This window comes from Gasterosteus aculeatus, chromosome 17 (genome assembly GCF_964276395.1).
Source record: "Gasterosteus aculeatus chromosome 17, fGasAcu3.hap1.1, whole genome shotgun sequence".
Lineage (NCBI taxonomy): Eukaryota > Metazoa > Chordata > Actinopteri > Perciformes > Gasterosteidae > Gasterosteus > Gasterosteus aculeatus.
The window spans coordinates 1,168,357-1,190,353 of NC_135705.1; the positions used below are offsets into that span (position 1 = coordinate 1,168,357).

The window sequence follows — 21,997 nt, forward strand, 5'->3', positions numbered from 1 at the left end:
TGTCACTGGATAGAGACCTGTCAGTCAGCGTGAAGCCCCGCCCTAAAGCATCTCCTGCTTTAAGGTCCGTTTGACTCTAAATGGACCATATTTTACTAAATGAACATCATGCTGTGTTGAAGAAGACAACTAGAGATTGAGACCATAAACTCATGTTTACAATGTTCACTGAGGGAATAAATCAAGTCATTCTCATGGACGTCTATGGGAGCAGAGGAGCCGTCCTGTCTTTCCCCTCGGTTCCCTTCGAACGTACGTTTACTACTCAGGCCGTTTCTTTCCTTCACGGACGGCCAATAAAAAACACAAAACGGTCAGGTTGGTTTTCAGAAAACGAAGTTAAGGTTCAAAGTCATCAGCGTGTTTCCTTTTCCAGCAGACAATAAGGAGCCGATTGGTGGCCACCAGACCCCGGTGATTAAAACAGACCTGCTGAGAGCAGAAGCAGGTAAACCAGAAGAGGCTGATCATCAAAGTTCTCATCATCATAAACCTCTACGGTCCATAGACTTTTTCATTATTTGAAGTCGGATCACAGCGTAAAACGCAACAAATTAAGAACATATTACGTTAATCTTTCTCTTAAGGGATCTAAAATGTAACACTGACATCTGAGATGCAGCTAATAAGCTAATAGAATATGAGAGTCCTTGGTTCATACTAATATATATTTATTTCATGGGAATGTAACGTATACCGCAGCTTCCCTTCCATCCGGGTACCGAGCAAGAATCCCAACATTATCACGACTAATCCTCCGCCTGCCGGAGATACACGACACACTTCCTCTTCTCCGAGCCATCGAACCGAACGGCGTAAAACCTCATCGGGCCGGACTTCTGTGGTACTGCAGCGACCCGTCGTCTGTAGCCGGGAGGAGGGAGGCTACCTGTGTGTGTGCGCGTTACCTGTTCCCACTATGCGTGGGTCAGCAAAGTGCTTGGCCAGGATGGCAGCTAGTTGCGTCAGGGTTTCTTCGTAGCCTGAGGACCAGAACGAAAAAAAAAAAAAGACTCAGCAGCAGAAAGGTTAATTATCCCGACAGAACGCGTTACAGTCAAACCGGATCGCGCTCTGCTTCTCTTGAGACGACACACACACACACGCGAGTAGTGATGACACGGCAGGACGACGCTGCATCAAGCCGTGCTCTCTGACAGCGGTGATGTCAGCAGCTGTAGAAGTGTAAATAGAATCACTTGCTAATGGGTTTGTCACTTGCATTGGTCTTTAGACACAGCGCTGCCTCCTAAACCGTCGCCTTAAATCCCCCCGAAAACAAAACAATACACATAAATACAGTAAGTTAGTTTGCATCCATCCTTTGAATGGAGACTATGAGCAGCTCCTTTTTGTATGGAGTTATCTCGAGTAACGACCCTCGGACGTGGTCTGTGACCCGGAGGACTTCTACCCGGCAGGTCCTCCATGCTGTTGGCGGGGCTGAAGTAGTTCTTGAGTGCGCTGTAGGCGTTCATGGCGGCGCTGAGGTAGAACTCCGGAGCGAAGGCGAACAGCGAGCCGGTGTTGTCGGCGTGTTCGATGGTGCGGATACAGACGCACAGCAGCCAGTACACGTCCAGCATCTTCTCCTGCAGTTGGTTAAAGAGCATCACTGGAATTAACGCCGGGCCTCGTCTCCGACAGTCAAATTAAGAGAGTGAGTGAGTGAGTGAGTGAGTGAGTGAGTGAGTGAGTGAGAGAGTGAGAGAGTGAGAGGACCCGTGAGGGCCGCAGGAGGCCGTGGATCACCTTGGAGTAGATGGTGGCGTTGATCCAGGCCAGCCTCCTGCACAGGTGGTTCAGCTTCTCCGCAAACACCTTCTGGCTCTTCTGGAGCTCGTCCAGGATGTCTGGTCTCTGAGGGACAGGAAGACGGCGCCATCGCATCAGAGGCGGATTCCGCTACACACCGCCCCCCCCGCTACACACCGTCCCCCCCGCTACACACCGTCCCCCCCGCTACACACCGTACATTGGTGTTTATACGGTTATCAATCACAGGCCGTGTTTAAACATTCCCTTCCTTTATAGTATACGATAATCAAATGGTAGTCGGGCGGACGGGGCGGTAATTTAATCAGTTTGCAGTTGATTTCTTTGCCGCCTTATTAGAAATGATTTTTAACTCAAGACTAATCCTCACTGAACTACACACGGACCAAGACAACAGACGAAAGCGGACTTACTCTGGCGGGGCATCGTGCGATCTTCTCCTCCGTGTCCTTCAGAGCAACGGCGTACTCGTGGACGTCGTCGGACACCACCACCATCTGCAAGGAGAGACACGTCAACGCGGGGGACACTTTACAAAACATGCAGCAACCAGAGTGAGGCAGCGGAGGCGCCAGAAGAAGTGGAGCAACGTCAACGGTACAACTAGAGACCAGATGTCAATGGTACAATTAGAGACCAAAGGAGAACGTCAACGGTACAACTAGAGACCAGACGTCAACGGTACATCTAGAGACCAGAGGAGCAACGTCAACGGTGCAACTAGAGACCAGATGTCAATGGTACAGCTAGAGACCAGAGGAGAACGTCAACGGTACATCTAGAGACCAGAGGAGCAACGTCAACGGTGCAACTAGAGACCAGATGTCAATGGTACATCTAGAGACCAGAGGAGCAACGTCAACGGTGCAACTAGAGACCAGATGTCAATGGTACAACTAGAGACCACAAGAGCAACGTCAACGGTGCAACTAGAGGCCAGACGTCAACGGTACAACTAGAGACCAGAGGAGCAACGTCAACGGTGCAACTAGAGACCAGATGTCAATGGTACAACTAGAGACCACAAGAGCAACGTCAACGGTGCAACTAGAGGCCAGACGTCAACGGTACAACTAGAGACCAGAGGAGCAACGTCAACGGTACAACCAGACCAGCAACGTCAACGGTACAACCAGACCAGAGGAGCAACGTCAACGGTACAACTAGACCAGAGGAGCAACGTCAACGGTACAACTAGAGACCAGACGTCAACGGTACATCTAGAGACCAGAGGAGCAACGTCAATGGTGCAACTAGAGACCAGATGTCAATGGTACAACTAGAGACCACAAGAGCAACGTCAACGGTGCAACTAGAGGCCAGACGTCAACGGTACAACTAGAGACCAGACGTCAAAGGTACAACTAGAGACCAGACGAGCAACGTCAACGGTACAACTAGAGACCAGAGGAGCAACGTCAACGGTACAACTAGAGACCAGAGGAGCAACGTCAACGGTACAACTAGAGACAAAGAGAAGTTTCATAAAGGTAAAAAAAAAAAAAAACCTTTCAACTGAAGTAAAAACCAGACTCGTCTGCTGAGATGATGACCAATCAAAAAAACTTTATCATATAAAAACCTCCAATACAAAACATCAAACGGCACATTTCCAGGAAGCAACAGAGCGGTCTGATCACAACACAGATAAATAAAGGCTCTTGCCGCTTGTATTTTTTAAATTAGAAAATGGACGTGACAATAACAGAGAGGTGAAGAGGTCAAAAACAATCAGATTCACCGGAGCAGAAAGCTGTGAGTCGGAGATGAGATGGAAAATAAAAACATCAACCAATCACAGACAGCGAGGCCGGAACATGCTCGCAACATCAGGCAACATCGGACTCGTGAAAAGCTGGCGATTAGCATTTAGCAATTCACAGGCTAACGGCTACTCTTGATTAGTACGGGGCAGAAGACGTCGGTTTCTTCTCCAGATCAGCAAATAGCATGAGTCTCCATGTGAAGGTCACGTTCTCACATAGGAATAATATACTATTAACTTTTTGTGTTCCTCTCATGGTAGACACTCACTTTACATATATGTGAAGTGAGAGTGAGGAGCGTATATCCGTATATCTCTGTACATGCACGTTCAAAAGTGAGGCCTCATCGAAGGGTTAATCAGTGACAAACACTTTGGGTTTGAGATGTTTGAGATGTTTGAGATGTGGACTAAAGTCACCTTCCCGAGCTGCTGGTGGACGCTCAGGTTGTACATCATCACGATGCCGTCAACTATCTCCAGCAGGGACTTGTCTGCCATTGGCTGGTTGGGCTCCGCCAGCGGTCGCCCCAGCAACAGGCCGTCGTTACCATGGCTTCCCTCGACTTCAGGTTGGAGAGAGAGAGGGGGGCAGAAACAAAAGTCAATGATGAGGGATTTTTATTTTATGTTAATCAGCTGCTCCGGACAATAAGAAAGAAATACTTTAATCCCACCGAATCCCGACAGGATTCTCTACACAAGTCGGGCTCCTCTCTGGACTCTGACGTTACTCAGCAACACCAACATGAAGCTCACAGTCCACGTGGCGGTTTGACAGCTGCATCGTGGGAAATGCATCGTGAAACTCCCTGTGACGGCGGCGGGTCTGACTCACTGTCCTCCTCGGTCCTCTGCTCCACGGCCAGCGTGCGGACCTTCACCTTCTCCGGCTGCGTGAGGGGTCGCCTGGGGGTCATGAGGCTGACGGCGGCCGTGCTCAGGAAGCGGTTGGCTCGACCCAGAGTGGGGGAGCTCAACCAGGTGGGCCTCGCCAGGGCCCCGCCCATCGCCGCCGCACCAAAGGGCCTCTGCAGGTAAACACAGAATACATCATTTAAATCCTCTTTCATTAATGGAACTGGTGCAGAAGACAACATGTGAGCGCTTCAATCTTCCTGTGGAAAGAGGGTTTGTTGTTTAGCTAAACCTGTTTTTAATGAACTTACTTAGTTGCGTTACGTAGACGACGTGTTCCAATGCTGCACACGCACTTCAGGGACAATAGAGATACATGTCCACATATATTTATAAGAGAAAACGGGAAACCTGAGCTGCTCCGCTCTCCTCGTCCTCGTCCAGGTCGTCCATCGACGTGGCCTGGATCTCTGCCGGGTCGATGATGATGTTGGCTTTACTGGCCAAGTCATCTGGCAGACATTAAAAAAAGAGACATTTATGACACAAAAAATAATGTTCCCTTTGATCCCAGACAAAAGTACAGCTTCTTAAGAGAAGAACAAACCGACCATGGAGGGAAAAAAAGCAGACGGACGTCACTGAGAAACCGTCTGGTTTCGTCTCCATTAAGATGCTGATTCATCGGTTAGCAGGTCCTGCTTGTGACCATCGCTGGGTCACTCTGAGGATTTATGGACCCGTGTTTGACCTCAGAGATATTAACGTTGACCCGATGAAAAGTCAAGACGACCAGCAGCGGTTCGTCCCGAGGAGACCGTGAATGACGACCCACGTCTCTAGATGAGTGTCCTTAGCGCTACGGCGCCTGCCTCGCTTCCCCCCCATCCCGCCCCTCCCTCACCAATTGGAAAGGCCCTGCCTCGCGTTAAATCATATTGATTGGTCAGCTAATCAATAAGTGAGGTCTCGCTGGGTTAACGCCGGATGACACGACTTCACGAGAGCAGCCGGCGGGAGATTTACTGAGCTGAGCGACGGCGGCTGAGAGCTGCTGCCGGGACACAAACACCGACGAGCTGGATACAAATCAGAGGAGCGAGTTCAGTAAGTGAAACATTTAAAAAAACTGAACAATTAATTAACGGTAACAAATATTAAGAAAAACACAGACTTTAAATTATATTGAATACACAAAAGTGGAAAACGACATAAGCGGAGGTGATGAGACCCAGAGAAAGAACAGATGAGTCTCATCCATTTCTGGTCCTCATGTGCATGATTTTAGTCGCCTGTTTCCGGGGGTTTGTTGACATTTTGAATCTCTTTGTAGTGTTTTGTATCTCTGTACTACAGTAAAGTGACGCTACCGGCTGTTCTATTATTTCCATTTAATGTTGGCCGTTATCACATAACTGATGATTATCCATCGCTTCAAACATAAGGGCCGTAAAAGGTTTGAGTGTTTGAGCCGAGACGCGAAGCTCTACTTCTCTGGGAATAAAGAAAGAAATGAATCTCCTTTGTCAGCGAACGAGCAGCGCGTCGCTCGCCCAGCGGGTCTGCTGAGGGAACATCAGTCACACACCTGCCTCACAATCTGCTGACGCGGCAAAACCAACATTCATCCGGTGCGTTTGTGTTCTTCCTAATTTAATATTTACACAGCTGGCGGCCTCTCGAGTAGCCGCACCGACTCTTGACGAAACCACTACGTGATAAACACGTAGGCTTTAAAGTGCCGCCGCCTAAACGTACTGACTCCTGCTCACACCAGGTTTACGCACTACGAACGGGCAAATAAAGCCCATCACACAGAAAGGTTTAAGTATTCTTTGGGAAAGGGGGCAATAAATAAACCCGTGTAATACGAAGCCATTGCTCCCTCTAGTGGAGGTCTTAGATCTTCCTCCTCGCTGACTCTGTGGAGCTGAAACCCGTTTCACACTTTCTTTAAAAGATAATGTTCTTTTCCCAATCTATTCCAGATGTGGAGTCAGATCGCTGGTTAATGGTCACAACAAGAAGACCAGCACGCAGTGACCGGGCAGTTACCAGCGTTGTTACTGTGACGGCTCCACATCCACCAAAGCGACAACACAAACAAACAACGACAAACCACGTGGTATTGTTTCAGCATTAACCGGCGAGGGAAGGTCAATATAAACAAGACGCGGGCGCCGTACCGACCTTTGAGGGTCTTCTTCAGGTGGGACAGGAGCCCCCCCAGCCGCTGCAGGTCAAAGTAGTCCACCTTGCCGTTGTAGAAGAGCTGCGGCGGGACGTAGGCCTCTGGACAAAGGCGACAGAGGAGGGAGACAGTGAGGAGTGCTGCAGGGAGCAGCTCGGCGAAGGAAACTGGCCGCTCGTACCTTCGCTGCGGATGCTGCTCGTGCTCTTCCTCATGCCGTCGTCCCAGCTGGCCCTCACCGCCGTGATGAGGCGGTGGAGGAAACACACCATGTACTCCGGAGGGCACAGAGCGGTGGGGTGCTGCACACACAATCCAGAGCGAATAAACCAAAGCTCACAAAGTAAGAATGGAACGAAAAGAGAACCGTCGAGCCAAGTGTGATTACAAGCTTTCTATTAAATGAATTCATTAAAAGTCGTCAGGAGTTCTTACCCCTCTGTTGCTGGCGTTTTCCTGGAGAAACTTCCGGAACTTATTGAGGAAGATGTAGCGAGAAGCTTCCCCCTGAGAGAGACACACGGAGGCGTGAACAGGACGTGAGAGGAACGACCTTCTCACGGTGAGTCCCAGACACGAGGACCAGGAAGACCCTCGGGGTCTGCTGTCAATCACAGCCTGAACATCAACAGCTGGATCAGCAGCACAGCCGCTAAGAGCTGCAATCGTTTTCACTTATTTTCCTCATCGAGAGAGAGATGGAAACCTAACTGACAGTATCAACTGAACATACCGTAGTTCTGTCTTTGTTATTGAGCAGCAACTTCAGGATCTGAACCTGCAACTCTTCCACCACTGAGAGGAGATCAGAGAAGAGTTCAGCAGGGCGTCAAAGTACTAATACCGCAGTCAAAGTACCGACACCTCAGTCAAAGTACTCACTTACAAGGCAAAGTACCGATACCTCAAAGTACAGTAAAAGTAAAGAAAATGATGTATTTGGGAATCAGAAGATCATCAGCGTGTAGTACGTGTATAGTACGTGTATCAGCGTGTAGTATGTGTGTAGTACGTGTATCAGGACAAAGGGAGCGCGCTGGTTGGCGGTCTGACCTTCGATCCTCTTCTTCAGCCTCTGACAGCCTCTCTCGTACGCTCTGCGTCTCAGTCGCTCCTCTGCGCTCTCGTCTTTGGGCTCCCGCTCATCTTTCCCCTGAGAGAACAACGGCTTCAGTCAGTGCTCCCGTCACCTCCGGGTAAAGAACTAAAACTTTCCAGCCAGGAAGGAAACGAGGGACGAGACGTCTACCTCCTTGTCGAAGTGCGTGGGCCACCAGGTGGTCGGGATGAGCTCCTCTAGCCCCGCCTCCTTCACCCTCAGAGGCGTCTTGATGTAAAAAAACACGACTGAACGCAGCACGTCGAACGTGAACTTCTGTCAAGGAGGAATACTGATAGTAAAATGAAGATTTAATACATACATACAGAAAATACTACGTGGTTTAGATTTAAGAATTTGACTACAACCAAACTAAAACAGCCCTTTGTAACTTATCCTACGATTTTAAAGAATAGCCACAGTTGAAATATCTCATGTCACGTGAATCTCAGGGGGGATTAAGGGGATCGCTGACAACTATCCTGCGTAGTAAAGAACAAATCACACGATAACAGACAGACAGAAGGATATAGGACGTTGTTGAGAAGGTACTTCCTGGACTTCTCATGGTGCAAGATGGCCGTCGTCAAACGCAGGTAGTGGATCTGAAACACAGGAAGGACGTTAGAACACACCCGATCCAACTTGATTCAAAGACAACACGTAGATTGTTACATTTTTTGTCAAATTGTATATTTAAACGATGTGAAATTGCTCTTGAAAAAAGACTAATACCACAACATAAAACAGTGGAATCTGGGTCCCACCTGGAAGCCCAGATCAGGGATGATGGGGGAGAATCTGTAGGCTCTCAGCAGCGACATCATCAGCTGCTTCAGACACTCGTTCACTTCATAGTCCTGCAGAGAGAGAGAGAGAGAGAGAGAGAGATTCAAACCAAGGCTGTCGGGTGTAGTTGGTTTTGAGAAGCGGTTCAGGTTGAGTTTCAGGGTTTTTACCTCCATCAGGAGCCAGAAGAGATCCAGAAGCTGCTGTATGAGCTGGTGCTCATCGACGGAACCTCCTCCCTCCAGAATCCCCAACAGGAAGTTCATCAGCACGTCCTCCACCAGGTACACTTTACACTGTGAAGAAAACAACCCTCATTACTTTACCCGGTAAAATATACTGCTCTCGTACTGAGATAATAAAACCGAGCACCAGACCAAAAAGGGAGAAAGTTGAGTCACCATGAGGGGAGCGAAGTGGTTGAAGATGTGAGCCAGGGTGATGAGGACTGTAGCTTCTCCATGAAGCCTCCAGGAGGAGCAGTCCATCTCCAGCAGCCTCTCCTCCTGCAGCCGACACAAACCAACAGGTACGATTCGCCATCCATGTCCACGTCACCCGCTCCTGCCTACGTGCAGACCACCCCCTGCTGCCTGCGTGCAGACCTCCCCCCTGCTGCCTGCGTGCAGACCTCCCCCCTGCTGCCTGCGTGCAGACCTCCCCCCTGCTGCCTGCGTGCAGACCACCCCCTGCTGCCTGCGTGCAGACCACCCGCTCCTGCCTGCGTGCAGACCACGCGCTCCTGCCTGGGTGCAGACCTCCCCCCTGCTGCCTGCGTGCAGACCCCCAGCTCCTGCCTGCGTGCAGACCCCCAGCTCCTGCCTGCGTGCAGACCCCCAGCTCCTGCCTGCGTGGAGACCACCCGCTCCTACCTGCGTGTCGATGGAAGTGGAGAGGACGTTCTTGATGTAGCCCAGCAGCTTGTGAGCTTTCACCAGGTCTGCAGTGGGGGGGTTCTGGAGGGGCAGGTAGCCGTCTGCAGGGTACGTGATCCCGCTTGGGTTAAAGACAGAACCCTCACCAGGTGAACAAGTACAAACAAAGTGCATTTCAAATGCACAGAAGTGAGATGGAGGCTTGAGGAGGTCCGAACGAGAAGGATATCTGAGGGGCCGGCTGCCAAAGTTGAAAGCCACCGACTCTTTGAAGGAGAGGCTGATGGCGGGAAAGTAGGCGACGCCCGGGCCCGTCTTGATGCTGGTGAACGCCGTGCCCAGAGACTGGCCATTCCTGAGGACACACAAACGCACACAACTAAATGCACCTAGATGTGGCTGCTGCTTACATCCTCTAAGGCCTCTACACACCAGAGGCAAGAGGAACAAACACTTGAATATTCCGGGAGGTAAGAAGAGAAGAAGAAGATCTAGTCTGCACAGACTTGTGAAGGCTGAAGGTGTGTTGCAGTTTGTAAAGGAGCCTGTGTGTTACTGTTATAAAGTCCTTATGAATATATAAAGCTTGATGGAACAGCAAGCGGAGGAGGGCTGTGTGCTGGATTCTTAGGTTACCTTTGGACTGAGCCACGCTAGCCGTTTCCCCTTGTATTAAGTCTTAATGCTAAGCTAAGCTACCATATTTAGCCGCCATGTGACCCTCCGGAGGGAAACAGAACTGAACGTTGAACTTGCGCGTTAACCGTGGTCACCAGAACTCAACGTACGCGACAGTGACGCTACTCACAAGCAGAACGTGATGGTGCCCTCGTCCAGGTCTATCAAACAGCTGACGATGTCTCCGGCCGCCCACGACTGAGGAGACACAAAGCGCAGTGAGCGCCGAGGGGGCGGAGCCACGCAATACAAACAGATAAGGTCCAGAGAGCTGCATCGGCACCTTCCCGTAGTTAGTCGTCGTCACGTTCCACTTCCTCACTCGGTTCCCATCGTAAGCGTAAGAGTCCGGAGTGTCGCCAACACCCTCCTGAGCGCGCACACACACACACACACACACACACACAGACAAACAAACAAACACACAGTGTTTCAGGTTACATCCACTAAAACATACTAGCATTGTTCTATCCATCTGAGGTCAACAGATTCTGTGAACATGTGTGAACATGTGTGTGTGTGTGTGTGTGTGTGTGTGTGTGTGTGTGTGCACCTCCTGGTTGAAGCGACAGTTGAGTGTACACCACCCGATCTGCATCAGACCCTGGGAGGAGATCAGCACCTCGTAGGCCCATTTCCCTGCAGACACAATAAGTAATATAGGTTTGTTTTCATTCTACATTTTTAATGTCAACGGGGGGCCAAGCGGGGGGGGGGGGGCGGGGATGGGGGCACGTGAACATCTGTATGCAGGGTTGAGAGGACTCACCTTTGTAAACACATGTGGTGGCTCTGATGGAGCTGAAGTTGCTGTGGCCGATGACCTGAAATCATAAGATAAAAAGAAACACGTTAAATACAGAGATCCGTAGTCGCAGTTACAAAGTTCTGCTTCGCTTATTGTGTATGGACTCAAATTCCTTTCAATGCATCCAGAAAATCTCAACTGAGCGTCGGCATCAGGGAAAAGATTCATTCAATTAGTTTCATTTTGGCCCAAAATCACAAATTTGCCTCGTAGGGCTTTACAGTCTGTACGCGACATCCTCGGTCCCCAAACTAATTCGGCACGGTTTACCACAATAAACAAGACCTCACCCCCAGCAGGTCGTCGTCTACGAAGAGGAGTCCTTCAAAGCCGCTGGTGTGATCCAGGACGACGGGCTGAGGGCCGAGGCGGCCTTCGAGCGGCTGATCTGCAGACGCACAGGTTGTAACACCATCAATCACCACTTTATTACAAACTATGTTTCATCCTTAAATTCAGACTCAATCTGAGCTTCTGTCAACTGTAAACTAAAGTTAGTGCGACGTCATCAGTTTCAAAACGAGGATTGTTTGTTGAATCTTATTTTAATCCTCTGACTTTACAGATGAATTCTAGCGTGAAACACCTGTAACGAAAATACAGCGCTGCACGTGTCTCCCTCTTGTTTCCAATCGAGAAGTGTTGAAAAGATCGAGGAACTCTTCCTCATCGATCCTGAGGTCAAAGGAATCACGGACGAAGGACGGGTCAATAACGTTTAAACATCTTCTAAATAGTTTGAATTACTTGTAACTTTTCCTCTTTTGTGTTACAGCAGATTTTCTTCATTTCTTTCGCCATTTGTTGTTCATTTTGCCGTCTTTCTGAAGCGCCTTCATCAAAATCACTACGCAGGTGAGGTAGAATGATTAAAGAGCACATCGAGGTGACTCTACCTGCACTCTCCTCGGCGGGTTCTCCCTCGGACAACAATCTCTCCAGGTGAGCGCCGAGCTCCTGGAAACCAAGAGGCTTCCTGTAGGAACAGGAGGAGGGAGAAGGAGATAAAAGACGAAAAGAAAGAAAGGGGAGAAATATGGGATCACCATCCTTTTGTTGAGTCTTTTTAAATACTGCTGTGATCAGATAACCAGAACAATATGCTGTGCATAACATAGCATAGGCCCTTTAAAACAACATGTTTATTTCTTTACATATTTATAATTAAATATTTAGAATTGAGTCTTTTCTTCTTGGGAAAAAGGAGCATTGAAGGGCTTTTATTTGCCATTCTGATCCTGCAAAGATACGTCTCTGCTCCATCGGGTGGACTTTATGGAGCAACTTCTGACTATTCAATCATCAAACACACAGACCTGCATGTGTGAGCACAACTGTGTCATTTATGCTTATTTTAATAACCACATGTGTATCAGCAGATACAGCAGGTATTATAAGACGTGGCTCAGGATCATTGGTAAACAACCAGAACCATAAAACACAGACTAAAGCATCTCCTGCTTTATGGTCTGTTTGACTCTAAATAGACCATCATTCACTAAACGATCATCATGCTGTATTGAAGAAGACTTGAAACTAGAGACTGAGACATAAACTCTTGATTTATTCCTTCAGTAAACATGAGAAGTTTCATTTTCTCGTAGACTTTTATGGGACCAGAGGAGTCGCCGTTATTTTTTACTCATGAGCTCTGCGGTGTTCACACAGGTCAAGATCCTCACAGAAGAGACAAAGACGGCCAGAGGAATGGACACTTTGTTTACCCAGTGACTGAGTGTGTGTGTGTGTGTGTGTGTCTATGTATAGAGCTGCTGGGGGTAACATGAGTCTGCCCGGCTTAGGGGAAGCCAGGTCAGGGTACAACGAAGGGGCAAGTACACAAATACATGTACTGGGTTTCACCAGCTGGAGTGTTGCATAACCTGAGCCCAGGCTAAATGGTCTCTGAATACCGACCTTCAGGCCTACACGTTGTATTCTGCAGACTTAAGGAAAGTCACACCGTAATCACTTTAACTGTAAAAGACTAAAATAAAAGTGTCCCAGTAGTGAGAGACAATGTGAGATTAAACCACAGCATATGAACGTATTGAGAGGTGACTTGTAAAGTTTAAAGTGCTGCCTGAGGGACTGAGAGGCAGGTGTGGCGTTACCTGGGGGCCGGGGCAGGAGTCTGTTTGGTGCAGGGAAACACGTGGTGCAGGTAGTCACTCAGCAACTTCTCATTCACGATACCTGACAGAGAGAGAGAGAGAGACAGGTGAGACAGGATCTCACCTGTGCCCGAATCCTGTTTGGTGAGACACACATCCATAGCATGTCGTCGTCGTACCTGTGGCTTTGGGTTTGTCGGTGTCTGAAGCCAGCCTGTAGTTGCGGCGGGTCAGAGCGGTTCCTCCTCCTTTGGAGCTCATACTGACCGACAGGAGTCACCTGGTCGAACACCTGCAGCGGGACGGTTCCGTTACTGCGGATACCTGAAGCCAATAATCCTCCTTCCTCAGCACACACGGCCGACTCAACAGCAGCTCGTTGCTTTTCTAACGTCGCGTCGCCGTCACTGCTGCTCTCGGTACACAAGCCGAAGTTAAAAGGACGCGACGTCTTGACTTCACTCCGTGAAGCTGCCACAGGTCCCCGGTCCAGCCAGCCGGCTCACCGCAGGGAGCGAACTTTGGCTCTAATTTGGAGCGTTCCGTTCTTCGCACACGGAACATTTAGTAGCGAGACCAGCCACGAAGAATCACGGATTACGAAGAAGCCGCAGTGTGCTTCGTGTTAGCCCGCCGGCTAGCGGCGCAGCGACCGAAACTCACTGTTTGGCTAAGCAGCAGCTAGCAGCTAGCAGCTAACGGCTAGCAGCCAACAGCTAGCGGCTAGCTGAGTGACAGCGACACCCACCTGCCTCTTCCTCCCGTCCCGGTAACGATCCCCCCCGCGGCGGCCTTCCGCTGCCGTGAGTTCAGAGGAGACGAGCTGTTGTTGTTGTTGTTGTTGTTGTTGTCTGGGTGACGTTAGCTGTCGGGAGAAGGGTTTCTACCACAACACTCAACGCCTCTCGAGCTACGGCGCGCCGGTCGGGACAAAATGAGAAGCGCTGCTCTGGCGACAAAAAGCGAAGGCAAAAACACGAGCGATCCAAGGGTGGGATAATTACTTATTCCTTTGTAATAAAACCAAATATTACAGTTGGGAAAGTTCAAATAAACGTCTTCGTTAGAGGACAGAGAGTTTATGATCTTTTGCTTTTAGAAAAGCTGATACTGATTTGTGAAGCAGGATCAAGATATTTTCCCAAGGAACTCATGTTGTAAAGTTGTATTGCTTAAGTGTTAACAAAGTGTTCTCTTCCATCTTCTTCAATCATGAATGGCAATGCTCTCTCTCTCTCTCTCTCTGATGTGGAGGTGACCAGTGAGAGCAGATCCTCCTGAGGGAGCAGCACAGATGTCTGTGACCTGGGCACCACCCTGGGATCAGGGCCAAATGTAGTACGGAGAATAGTTCAGCGAGTATGAACGCCTCAATACGCACTTCAGCTGAGGGATGGAGTCATGAGATAACGATATCCAGTCCGTCACACTGAGTCTGCGTGGTCGCATTGGACTAATACGAGTGCAATTTCTGTCTCTAGGCTTGTTTTAAAGCACCTTTTAATGAAGCCCCCCGGAGATACGGCCATAATAAAACTGATGGAAACCAAGGGATTAGAAGCTGAGAAACAAACAAAAACAACCCAAATAAAGATAGTAATTTCATATTTATTGTTAAAACTAACTATCCCATTTCACTTTTTCGAAGGCAGGCGCGTTCTGTTAATAGAATTATTCTGCACAATCTTTTTTTATTCATAGTTTGATAAAAGACAAACCATTAAATTGAAAACTTTTTCAGCACTGTAAAAGTGCAAAGTGACATTTCATGTAACAGTGAAAATCACAGCAGCTTTATATATATATATATATATATATATGTAAGTCATCTGCATTAAATCTTCTAAGACACTTCCTCAGCTGTTGAATTAAATTGAACATTTCTTTAATGATCCAGCTTGTTGACTCGTTGTCACATTTGGCTGCAGCACAAAAATCAAACAAACAAAAGTTGGAGAAACAAAGTGTTTCCCACTCGCTAACATTAGTTAGATTACAGCAACAAATATGAGACACAACAAAGTAAAACCTGTTATGTTCAGTTAGTGACCTAAATGTCATTGGGGATGCAACAGTTATCTAGATTCTAATTATCAAGAGTTCAATTATTCGATTTTCAAATGTTTTGGACCAACAGTTCAACACAAAGACATCTGGTTTGTTTTGGTAGAAAAGTAAATCATTTATAGTATTTATAATTCAAAAGATGGATTATTATTTATCCATCAGCAAAAATATGATTTTAAATTAGTAAAATTAGTAAAACACAAATTTGCGTTGGGCAAATATGTGTATTCATGAGGAGACACTTTGTCGCACAAACATCATTGGACGGCAATTAACCAACAAAGCAGGAGCTCCAGATGGACGGACGAAGACTCCTCAGACACTCTGTTGTCCAATCCGCTCCACGCGTCTCACAGGAAGTCCCCTTGTTGTTGTGGGGGAGGGGCCTCGGACCGGCCCCGCCCACTCAGCCCATGTAGGGGTACTTCCAGTCTGTGAGGGGGGCGTAGGTCTGCTTCACCACCTGCGGAGACGTCCACCTCAGGACGTAGTGTTGACCTCCGGGTTTGTCGTTGGTTCCTTCGATGTGGAGGAAAGTTTGTTTGCACTTTACTGTTTGGATGAAGTCTGACGTGTGCGACATTAAAAGAAACAAGGCATCTAGAAGAAATCTGTCCTCATGAACTGGAAATCAAGACTTTAAAATCAGTATCACTCTTTAGAAGAAAAAAAAATCTGCTAATCAAACTCACAAATGGAAAAATGACCCGGCTCAATGAAACATAAATAAACACATAAATAAACAGAGTGACTTCCATCTGTTAATAAATAAACTAGACTCATTCTGCCCGTCCAGCATCCACAATAAAAATACACACCATCATTTTCACACACAAACATGGTGCAGCCAAATCAGTTCATTTAATATGTTTATTAGTCCATTTTTATTCAACACTACTAATGACTACTGTAATAAGTATTATCGATAAATCCATCTATCTTCCCACTAAAAGAAGGAGAGCTTAAGAACTGAAGCAGCGCTCACCTGAAGCTCTGGCGCCCCCGAACGGCTGCTGAGCGACGATGGATCCGGTGGATTTATCGTTGACGTAGTAGTTCCCCGCAGCGTTTCTCAAGACTTTAGCGGCCTCGTCGATCACATTCCTGCACAGACACAAACTCTGTATGAAGGAATCGGGCCTGTTTTTTTGGGCAGATAATAATTGATGGTCTTTTTAGTGGCTACAGGGAGGAACTGCTCTTCTAAATGAACACGCGTTCACATTTAAAAGTGTGCTGGATCAGCTGCTGCTCTTTCTGTACCGGTTATAAACTGATTACTTAGAAACCAAAACGAACAACGCTGAGGATTCTCAGGCAGGTTCTGCACCGGCATTTTGGTCCGGCCTGAGCAGAGGCTGAGACGTGTCCCTCTACGACTCTGGGTCCACTCTTCACCCGTCCTACCAAGCGTGTGTGTGTGTGTGTGTCTCACTTGTCCTGAGCGAACACGGCTCCTGTCAGAGCGTAGGGGGACGTGCTGTCAATCAGCTGCAGCACCTCTTTGTAGTTCTTCTCCGGATACACATAAACCGCGAGAACAGGACCGAAGATCTCCTGCAGGACAGAAAGAATGATTGTTTGTTTGTTTGTCATGTTTCCTGTGTGTGCGTGTGTGTGTGTGTGTGTGCGTACCTCGCTCATGATGGCGTCCCGCGGGTCCGTGGTCTCGATGATGGTCGGCTCCACAAAGTAACCCTTGCTGTCGTCATAGTTACCGCCGGCGAGGACTTTCAGAGTGGAGGAGGCCTTGGCGCGGTCGAGCCACTTCTTAATCCGAGCAAACGACTGCGGGAGGAAGTGCGACAAACATCAGAGGACAGAAGAGAGGAGCGTATCTGCAAATGACGGTTGGAGGAAGCTCCACCTTGTTGTCGATCACGGCCGAGAAGAAGGTGCTGAAGTCTTCGACGGGCTGAAGGACACAAACCATGTTTGTTCATTTATCATCACATCGCTCGGCCACCAAGTACATTGGTGGTACTGTAGAGGTACTCACGTCTCCCACTTTGAGCTGCCGGTGGATGTCCAGCAGCTGATCCCTGATCTGCGGCCACAAGCTGTCCGGTACGTACATCCTGGAGCAGGCCGAACACTTCTGACCTCCGTACTCGAAGGCCGAGCGGACGGTTCCCTTCACCACGCTCTCCACATGCGCCGACGTGTGCACGAAGTGGAAGTTCTTCCCGCCGCACTCTGAAAAGGTCCACTTAACACTCACGTTGTGTCACGTGCTTTTTGCACTGATCTGGAGTCAGTGTGGGTGCACATCTGGTTATTAGTGTCCCTTCTAATCACTTATCTGTCTTATTAGACAGACAGAAGAGGATTTGCCCAAATGTTCAATCAAATAGGACATTGTGAGAGAGAGAAGATCCAATGAGGTTCTGCTCACCTCCTGCCAGGCGAGGGAAGTTCCTGTAGGAGTCCAGGTTCTGAGCGACCTGCTTCCAGAGATGCCTGAATGTCCTAAAGAAAAAGAAACAACGTCAACAGATTCAATCGAAGCGGCCGTTGCCTGGCAACGCAGTAGCTGCTTCCGTTCGTGGTCAAGAAACGGCCGCCCGAATGGCGAGGGACACCTGAAGCGTGTTCGCAAGTTTCAAATGAATAGAACCCGACGGCGCTCTGCTCACGGGACGCTGCCGGTGAAGTTGACGCCCGCCAGGTGCTCAGAGGACGTGATTGCGTCTCCGAACACGGGGCCGTCCGCCGGGAGGAACTGGACGATGTTGGGCGGCAGGCCGCACTCCCTCAGCACCTTGTAGACGGCGTAGCTGGCGGACATGGCGGTGTCGCTGGGCTTCCACAGCACCACGTTACCCTGACAGAAGACGAGGGAAATGCGTTTGTTCACATCGATCTTCCAAAAGATGGTGGAGGACGTCTTCCTGCTCGTTCACACTCACCATCAGAGTTGGCGTTCCCGCCAGGTTTCCACCAATAGCAGTGAAGTTAAAAGGGGCCACGGCCGCTACAAAGCCCTGGGGAGGAGGAGGGGGGGGCATTATTACCTGCGGTTCTGAAATACAAATGAATCTCGGGCCTCTGCTCACCTCCAGGCCTCGGTACAGCATGGTGTTGGTGCTGCCCTCGGCGTCCAGCGGCTGCTGGTCCTGCAGCTCCACGGCGTGTTTGGCGTTAAATCTGAAGAAGTCGATGAGCTCCGCAGCGGCGTCGATCTCCGCCTGCACCACCGTCTTACCCTGAGGCCCGAAAGACGAGTAAACTGTCAAACACCCACGGGTTGTAAATGTGGCTTTTATTGTGAAGGCGCGGCAGCCTTAAGTTATTTTATTAGTATAAGCAAGTGGATTTAGTTTGAGTAATCACCCACATTACTATATTTTATATTTCTCCCGTACCTGGCCGATCATGGTCTTGGCGAGCACCTCTGCTCTCTTGGGTCCACTGATGACGTCGGCGGCCTTGAAGAGGACCTGGGCTCGGTCCTGGACGGGCTTCAGGTCCCACTCTCTCCTCGCCGCCACGGACGCCAGGATGGCTCTGTTGATCAGCGCCTGGAGGAGAACGGCTCGCCGATCAATTACCTAGAAGCTAGAGCAACGCGTAGAACATCCAACGTCGCACCGTGCCATGAGAAGGTCGGGGGAAAAGTCTGCGTTAGCTAAGCGTGTACGAATTAGGGCGGAGCCTGTAGGTTTGTCATTTCATTTCGCTCTCAGGAGGCGGTTTGGTTCACCACTAAAGGGTTTTCACCAGCACTCTGTCGCTCAGCTCTCCGGGCTATTTTACCCAAAGTTCATCAGCAGCTAAGAAAACAAAAAGCACCTGATGCAGCTGCAAGAGATTCAAATAACACGGCCGACTTCCAACAGTTTGAAAGAAAGGACTTTTAAAAGCATCAAGCGCACTGTTGACCTGTACTACTAAGAAGCTTAATCATTTTACGTTTGCTATAATTAAAAAATTAAAGGCTGTTTACATTGTGTGAGAATAGACCAACGACAACGATGAATACGGCTCAGTACTTTCCAACATCTGGAACACGTTTATTACAACTTACCTTGTCAGCATAGCAGAACTTTGCCACTTTATGGGAGTGATTGAACGGCTATGAAAAGAAACAAAGAAGGTCAGTGAGGACAGAATATTCTCTCTCTCCTTCTGTGTGACTGCTGATCTTTCCTGTTTTAGTTTTTTATTCCATAACCCGCTGACACGCCAGCACCGGGTCCCTGAACCCATCGGTCCCCCTTGTGGGCCCAAGGTCCCCAGCTTTAGCGGTAGAAGACGTTGCCAGCAGGGGGGGGCGGATCTGTTGACTCACAGAAAGCTGATATCTGACGTCCTTGGTCCACACGTGTTCGTCTCCGACCACGCACGGGATCTCCTCCGTCGTCCCCTTCAGACCGGCCAGGGCCTGAGAACACACGCCACAGGTTGTTGTGTTAACTTTGTGAAGAGTGCGTCTTTTGTTTCGGGCGAACGCGTGCGACGCCTCCAAACCTTCAGCAGCGCTTTTCTTTCGGCGCTGCCCTCTGCGAACCCGAGGATCGGCTCGTTCTTCACCTCCACCGCTGCCCGAGGGAACGTTTTGAACCTCCGAGAAAAAGGAGACGACAACCATCAACAGACTGAATCGAGTAGAAACAGGTCTGTGGTTTCTCCACAGTTTTAAACAGCTGTTCTTTTAGTAGATTGAGCTCCTGGTTTGACACAATTACATGAAATGAGTCAAATCGGCTTTGAGTCCTTTTCTGCTTCTCTGACAACATTTACTGGAATTCAATTCGCTGGTTTTCGTCTCACAAAACTGGATTTTGTGCTTTTCTTCTCATCTTCATGGATACCAGAACAAATATATTTCTGTGTACCGAGTTGTGTGATATGTTGAGTTAGTCAGACAACACAATGGATTTAAAAAGATGTGTAGTTGGACTTTACTGAGACTGTTTGACTCCAGTTTACCGCCTGTTTTCTCTTTCGTGTATGATTAACTAACGCGTGTGAACCTTCTGAACTGAAGGTCAGAGGAGGTCCTCATGCAGACGATGTTCCCTGCAACTAAAACCCGGATCTCTGCAGCCTGGCGGCCGAGGGAGGAAGAGGAGGATGAGGAGGAGCAGCAGAATATGAAGTGTTTGTTCAGGCAGAGCTTCAACTGAAACAAAGCGTCGCCACATCAAATCCCAGAAACACGGAGGATTAAAAACCAGTATATCACGCAGACGCGTTACGTCACATTAGCGGCTTTGACAACAAAAATAGAGCAAATAGATTGTTAGAAATGAACTGCTCTCCTCTTAAGGTGGCTACTTTAGAGCTAAAGTAAAGTAGCCACTTTAGCTACTTTGACATTAGCTGCCTCCCACCGGAGCGCTCACGGATTAAAGACTATTGTTACATAACGTGAACTAAAACTAAACCAAGCCTTCTCACACTGCGCCTCGAAGGCGTTAATCCGCGTGTTTGGGAAGTAGGAAGTTTCGTGAGTGTTTAGGGAACAGTCGCGTGCTACAAGTTTAGCTTTAAGCTAGCTGTCATCGGGTCGCTGCCGAGGCGAAGGAGTCTCGTGTGTCGGTGCCTACCCCCTCAAAGACCGGCTCACAGCCGCCCTCCCGCGCAGCATCTTTCTCCCCAACGTCAAAACAAACGTAGAGGCGCAGGCGAGTGGAAGCAGCCCGGGGTAAACCTGATCAGGGATCGATTCCCGGACTGATACAGGTCACACTGTACCAACCACCGAGTTACCAAGGTGTAAAAATACAACTTCTCCGAAGACGACTGCATGTCCCGCCCTCCTCTGCCTCTGATTGGCTACTACACACCGCCTTTGTTGAATCGATTGGATAGGTTTGGGCAAAGGGAATGAGATTGGCTAATATTACTAGAGTGAGCCAATCAGAGTGGGAGTAGGGCGGGCCGAGTGGATCGTGTTATATTATAGAAACACTACTGGATGAAAAGTTTATATTTAAATGCAATATTCCCTCTAACTGTTATCCAATTAATTTAGTTGATAGTTTCATCGATTAACGAACATGTGAGATTATTTTAGGGAAAATGTACAGTAACTTTTAGGAAAAGACGTCGTCTTCCAGGGGCGAGTCCTGACTGGCCAATCAGAGGACAAGTAAAACGCCCTCAGCCAATCACAGGCCACGCGTTAAAGGTCCACTTCCGAACGGCCTCTTGAACTTTCGCTCTCGTCTCCACTGACTTCACTCATCTCTCTTCTGCATCCTCTCAGCAGGGACCTGGTTAATGCGTTCCGACATTGGGACCAGCAGTCCGCATAGGAGAAGAACTTTGTAGAAGCAACCAATAATGAATGGTAAAGGGTACCTCTCATTTTTATGCCTTATTATTATTATACTTATAATGATCAATATTTGTTTATTCCTCAGGGTTTTGTTCTTGTTTTTTATATATATCTGTATTTTTAAGTCATGGAGCCAATAATGATCTGTCGTGACAAAGAATGACCATCAGAATGAGTCGAAAATGTCTGACAGAAAGATATTTCGTCACAGCTCTGATCTCAAGATACATTCTTGATATATATTATATACATAATGTATTCAAGAAAAACATGTGTAACATGTGGTGGAAATTTGTGGATAATGTCCTTGTGAGAAATAAAAAAATGTCTTTAATACAAACTGGCATATAGAAACCATCAACCATCATGTTTTGACAGACGGAAGGAAAGACAACAAACACGCGGGTTCCAGCTGTGAACACACAGTGTCCTAGTTTAGCTCAGAGTTCCGCGTGCACGAGATCAATTCTCCCCCAACATAAATTATAACCCACTCTTCAGTTTTCCTTGCAAGCTGGCTTGGTTGGGAATGTTCACAGCGAGAAGACAACGTCCCTGTGACTGCCATGAACTGCACGTGCAGTAGGAAGCACTTACTGGTATTTTAAATTATATTGCTTACATACAAGTCATATATATTCTATTAATTCTTCTACTAGTATGATCACAAACCTACATGCACAAAGGTGCA

The 21,997-nt window shown here is 48.4% G+C and overlaps 2 protein-coding genes across 6 annotated transcripts in view; both read right to left on the reverse strand.

Annotated features, from left to right (window-relative positions):
- The window catches only part of rnf123 (ring finger protein 123), a 53,706-nt gene extending 39,396 nt beyond the window's left edge, over nucleotides 1–14,310 (reverse strand). For 2 of the 5 annotated variants that reach the window (XM_078092659.1, XM_078092656.1), the window contains exons 1-28: nucleotides 13,702–14,310; nucleotides 13,133–13,245; nucleotides 12,954–13,035; nucleotides 11,736–11,815; nucleotides 11,130–11,227; nucleotides 10,801–10,855; nucleotides 10,585–10,670; nucleotides 10,315–10,401; nucleotides 10,162–10,229; nucleotides 9,583–9,708; nucleotides 9,351–9,465; nucleotides 8,880–8,984; nucleotides 8,649–8,774; nucleotides 8,457–8,549; nucleotides 8,226–8,294; nucleotides 7,840–7,962; nucleotides 7,644–7,743; nucleotides 7,324–7,385; nucleotides 7,026–7,097; nucleotides 6,772–6,892; nucleotides 6,590–6,691; nucleotides 4,811–4,911; nucleotides 4,380–4,572; nucleotides 3,962–4,107; nucleotides 2,190–2,273; nucleotides 1,753–1,860; nucleotides 1,415–1,592; nucleotides 909–983 (exon numbers count right to left, since the gene is read on the reverse strand). In XM_078092659.1, the coding sequence (XP_077948785.1) occupies nucleotides 909–983; nucleotides 1,415–1,592; nucleotides 1,753–1,860; nucleotides 2,190–2,273; nucleotides 3,962–4,107; nucleotides 4,380–4,572; nucleotides 4,811–4,911; nucleotides 6,590–6,691; nucleotides 6,772–6,892; nucleotides 7,026–7,097; nucleotides 7,324–7,385; nucleotides 7,644–7,743; nucleotides 7,840–7,962; nucleotides 8,226–8,294; nucleotides 8,457–8,549; nucleotides 8,649–8,774; nucleotides 8,880–8,984; nucleotides 9,351–9,465; nucleotides 9,583–9,708; nucleotides 10,162–10,229; nucleotides 10,315–10,401; nucleotides 10,585–10,670; nucleotides 10,801–10,855; nucleotides 11,130–11,227; nucleotides 11,736–11,815; nucleotides 12,954–13,035; nucleotides 13,133–13,214 (2,737 nt within the window). In that variant the 5' untranslated portion in view covers nucleotides 13,215–13,245; nucleotides 13,702–14,310. Of the gene's footprint in view, nucleotides 1–908; nucleotides 984–1,414; nucleotides 1,593–1,752; nucleotides 1,861–2,189; nucleotides 2,274–3,961; nucleotides 4,108–4,379; nucleotides 4,573–4,810; nucleotides 4,912–6,589; nucleotides 6,692–6,771; nucleotides 6,893–7,025; nucleotides 7,098–7,323; nucleotides 7,386–7,643; nucleotides 7,744–7,839; nucleotides 7,963–8,225; nucleotides 8,295–8,456; nucleotides 8,550–8,648; nucleotides 8,775–8,879; nucleotides 8,985–9,350; nucleotides 9,466–9,571; nucleotides 9,709–10,161; nucleotides 10,230–10,314; nucleotides 10,402–10,584; nucleotides 10,671–10,800; nucleotides 10,856–11,129; nucleotides 11,228–11,735; nucleotides 11,816–12,953; nucleotides 13,036–13,132; nucleotides 13,353–13,701 lie in introns of those variants that run through there. The other 3 variants (XM_078092660.1, XM_078092658.1, XM_078092657.1) reach the window with 2 other exon arrangements.
- Nucleotides 14,311–14,541: 231 nt separating this feature from the next.
- On the reverse strand, nucleotides 14,542–20,786 carry aldh4a1 (aldehyde dehydrogenase 4 family, member A1). Its single transcript, XM_040205143.2, has 15 exons — nucleotides 20,573–20,786; nucleotides 19,491–19,584; nucleotides 19,312–19,404; nucleotides 19,048–19,095; nucleotides 18,386–18,541; nucleotides 18,077–18,226; nucleotides 17,930–18,004; nucleotides 17,657–17,844; nucleotides 17,416–17,489; nucleotides 17,020–17,216; nucleotides 16,888–16,935; nucleotides 16,656–16,808; nucleotides 16,456–16,577; nucleotides 16,006–16,124; nucleotides 14,542–15,539 (listed from the first exon to the last, which is right to left on the reverse strand). Exons 1-15 carry the CDS (start codon nucleotides 20,611–20,613, stop codon nucleotides 15,427–15,429), a joined length of 1,671 nt encoding a protein of 556 aa, XP_040061077.2. The 5' UTR covers nucleotides 20,614–20,786; the 3' UTR covers nucleotides 14,542–15,426.
- Nucleotides 20,787–21,997: the final 1,211 nt, after the last annotated feature.